Below are 4395 nucleotides of genomic sequence, written 5' to 3'. Positions count from 1 at the left end.
CCATATTTTTCCCACACACACACACACACACACACACACACACACACACACACACACACACACACACACACACACACACACACACACACACACACACACACACACACACACACACACACACACACACACACACACACACACACACACACACACACACACACACACACACACACACACACACACACACACACACACACACACACACACACACACACACGGCCATTGTGAGCTAACAGTCTTAGAGAAATTCCCAACCTTTCACTTCACATTTGATTATTATTATTTGTGCCACGTTGTTAAAGGTGCAGTGTGTAATATTTTGGCATATTTTGGCGTCATCTAGTGGTGAGATTCTAGATGTCAACGCTCCCTTGCTAACTCCTGTCGTTTGGGAGAATTTACAGAAGCTACGGTGGCCTTCAAGGACAAGAAGCTATAGTTACTAAAGATGGCATCATCCACCACTGCCTCAAGCCTTTCCTACAATATCAAGTGATGAGGTGAAGATGTATTTAGTTATTTATTCTATAGTACTTGCTCTTCTTGGTCTTCCAACAAGTGCATTTCCCCAGGACGCCCACTGTATATAAAAACACATAAGGCCGTTAAGTTTGTCCGTTCTGTGCTACTGTAGAAACATGGCGGTGCAACATGGCGGCCTCAGCGCCCCGCTCCTATTTCAATATAAAATCCCCATTCTAAGTTAATGAAAGAAACAAAAACTTTTTTTTTAAGCGTTATGAAAAAAATGCCAATACATTTTACACACTGCATCTTAAAGTGAAACCCATCTCCACTGGTTCCCATTACCATGTGCTCTTAAACAGTGATCAATGCTAAAACAACAGTCCCTGCGTTCCAATCCCCATACTTCCCTACTATTTAGTACGCCAGAAAAAGATTTAGGATGTCCCAATACATGCACGTCAATTGCAGTATGCTGAAAATACATAAATGCCCCCACTAACTCCAATAGCATTTTGGAGTATTCGTCTTTATTCTTGACATTTCTTGACATAATGAAAGAAAAAAAAAACTTCCTTATCTGATTTTTTTTTCTCTCTCCTGTGGCCCTAAAACTCTTCTGTACTTTAGTATGTAGTGTAGTAAAAAGGAAAGAGTATGTGATTTGGAACGCAGGGATCATAACATGGGAGTGGTCATATAACAGGATAGCGCTATCTATTGCATTTTAGATAAGGCGGCAATCAAGTTATTTTTTTCATTTATTCTTTTTGGCACGGCGCACGTGATGTATTTTGGAGGCTGCCCTGAACATAGTGGAAAAGAAACGTGTTTTATTTTCTTGGCTATATCCGTCCGATAACGTCCGCTTTGTCTTAACAAATTCCTGGTCCAATTTTTTTCCATTTTCGCCACACACACAAAAAAAAAAACAGTCTCATTTTCTTAGCCCATTGTTGTGAAATTCTTCAAGTCAATACTAGAAGAACAGGGCTGAGATTTTTCGATGCATCTAGGTCCATTCTGAAGCCACTTTTCGAAACATAACCGAACCTCCTTTGAACAACAAGCATAGATCATACATTCAGGAGGTAAATGTCTTTATTTAGGCCCTTGGAGTGTCTTATCCAAAGTTATTGAGGGCTCCATTGTTCCATTTTAACCAAGCTTTTTGTGTTCTTTCTTGGTCTACCTCATAGGTCCATCAATTGTAATCCACATACGGTCTTCAAGATCTTTTTCGGCAAAATCTTCCCAGGAAAAAAATGTGCTTCTCAATCTGACTTGCTTCCATTAACTGAATAATGCAATACATGGTGTGGTGTCAATTCTCCCCCCCAAAAAACCTGATCTCTTGGTCACCACTGTAGCTTCGTAGCTTGTTGGCTAAAAGCTCCATAGTGTGTGTGCATAATGATAATAACAGGGGTTTAAGACTGTAAATGTGGCAGCCGACATCTGCAGTGCATGTGGAAAGAGTTAGAGACACACATGCATGCACACACACACACACACACACACACACACACACTCGAATAGGGCTGGGAAATATGTCAAAATCTATATTTTATGGGGATAGATTGAGTTGAAAAAGACGATTTATTTTTGAATATGTTGGACATGTAATAAGTGATAAATACTGCTAGAATAGAATAGCATATCGTCTGCATATTGAGTTATCTTATATTTCAAATACTTTTTCCCAACCCTATGCATGCACGCACACACACACGCACACACCCACACACCGCGAAAACTGTGTAATAGGACTAACCCTTTCTTAGCAGCTGCCACAATTTACAGTATAATCCTGGTTAGTTGGAGTTGAAAGCTGCTATATCCTCCCACCATTTTTGCAGCGAACCAAAAAAAATACCAACTTTTTGGCTTTTCAGATTTCGAAAGGCTTTTAAAAATCGAAAAAAATTGACCGCCACACTTCATCATAGAAACCCAAAGATGACTTGAAAATAAACTGAATCCTGTGATGTATAAGGGAGTGTGTGTGTGGTCTCATTCGCTCTGCTATGCCCCTGTAAATTCATGTCGAAAAAAATCAGGTCGGCATAATTTTTTTTTCTTCTTTTTTTCTTAAAGCTTACTGTTACGTAGCCTATATTTTCCCCCATATTCTCATACGATGGAGTCTTTGATTTCGGAGCCTAGTCGAACTCGAGGTCGCGGGCAAGTCGGCGAGTACTCCACGTGGCTTTCCTTAACATTTAGCGGCCTCCGATCGCTCGTGGACGATTCTGAAAAACTCTTGCTGTTGTCCGGCGAAGATTCGGGCTCGTGAGTTGGCGTGCTCACTATGTAGTTGTCGTTGAGGGTTTGGTAGCCTTTGTGATCGGATGTTGACACCGGGATTGGGTTCCCGTTTAGGGGTAAACTCTCCGCGGGCTTTCCGACTATCCGGGGCTTTTTCTGTTGCATATTCGGACACTCGCCTTGTTGCTTGAGCATTGACTTCATGTGGTCGCGATTTCTGTAAGGGCAAAGAAAAAATTAATTTGAGTATTTGTTTTGTATGGCACAGTTCATACACAAATGCAAATAAAAATGTATATAATAATAATATATTTAATTTATATTAAATAGCGCTTTTTTATCGCACTCAAAACGCTTTACATACTGTAGGAGCACAACAGTAAACGAACAAAAGGAAAATGTTAATAAATTAAATAATTAATTTAATAATCTAATTAATAATTTGAGTATTTAGTATATAGCACAGTTCATTCACAGATGTAAATTCAAAGTGATTTAGTGAGCGAGTATACAAATTAAAATAGGTAATTGCAAAAACAAACAGGAACATATTACAATTTTACTGCAATAAAAATTTATTAAAATTAAAAAACTAATCAAATTTAAAAGTGGAGTCAGTGATTCTGGAGAACGCTTGTTGTCAAAATCAGTGAATATCTCCTCATGATCCACTGCCTGTCTGTACTGTGTGTGCTGAAGAAAAATCTGTTGTTAATGCACAGCCTAGGCTCTGTAAACTAGTAAGTATGTAAACAAAGGGGGCCAGCTGTAGCTAAACACATACTCTCTTACAATTATTATTAACAGCAGATTATTTCCAGTGCATTCACAGTTACAGACAGGTAGCGGATCATGAGGAGATATTCACTCATTTTGACAACAAGCGTTCTCCAGAATCACTGACTCCACCTTTAAAAGGACAGTCTATAGAATACAACCATTAAATTAATCCTTGTACCTGTATATGACGAACAAGGAGAAAACGATGAGAGAGAAAGCCAGTAGTGCGCAGACAACGATCAGTTCGTTCCAGTAGGTTTTTGTGTTGATCTGTGTGGATCTCGATTCTCCCGGTAGGATGATGCTTTCTCCCTCTGGCTGTCTGATGTGTGGCGTGCGCGAGTGTCCAATCAGTGTGGTGCTCTCCTGTGGTTGGAAAGACAATGTTTATATTGTTAAAGATAATTTTGGGGAATTTTCAAGCTTTATTAGACAGTACAGAGTTGAAATGGGAAGACAGAGAGAGAGAGAGAGAGAGAGAGAGAGAGAGAGAGAGAGAGAGAGAGAGAGAGAGAGAGGGGGATGACCTGCAGTAAAATATTGTTTAGTTCTCCAAAAAAAAAAATTGTTAATCATAAAATAGTATTCCTTTACTTCTTTTCTTAGCCTTTTCTTTATACAGGTAAATCCCATTGAGACCGGAGACTCTTTTTCAAGGTAGACTTGTTCCCATTTATACGTTAATATTCATTTCACACACATTCATACAACGATAGCAGCAGCTAACTATCAGGAGCAATTTGGGGTTCAGTGTCTTTTTTCTTTTAAGAACATTTTTGGGCATTTTTCAAGCTTTATTAGACAGTGCAGAGTTGAAATGGAGAGACAGAGAGAGAGAGAGAGAGAGAGAGAGGGGGGGGGGGGGGGATGACCTGCAGTAAA

At 39.5% G+C, this 4395-nt stretch overlaps 1 protein-coding gene across 1 annotated transcript in view; it reads right to left on the bottom strand.

Annotated features, from left to right (window-relative positions):
• Positions 1-216: 216 nt before the first annotated feature.
• The window catches only part of LOC307270849 (semaphorin-4B-like), a gene marked incomplete at its 5' end in the record, with an annotated part of 7963 nt that continues 3784 nt past the window's right edge, over positions 217-4395 (bottom strand). The window contains 2 exons of the mRNA XM_080054738.1: positions 217-2950; positions 3692-3879. Of these exons, the coding sequence (XP_079910864.1) occupies positions 2599-2950; positions 3692-3879 (540 nt within the window). The remainder of the gene's footprint in view (positions 2951-3691; positions 3880-4395) is intronic.

Source organism: Ammodytes marinus, assembly GCF_949987685.1.
Source record: "Ammodytes marinus genome assembly, contig: scaffold_564, whole genome shotgun sequence".
Classification (NCBI taxonomy): Eukaryota; Metazoa; Chordata; class Actinopteri; order Uranoscopiformes; family Ammodytidae; genus Ammodytes; species Ammodytes marinus.
The sequence above is the reverse complement of the archived record's forward strand: the minus strand, read 5'-3'. Positions and strand labels throughout refer to the sequence as shown.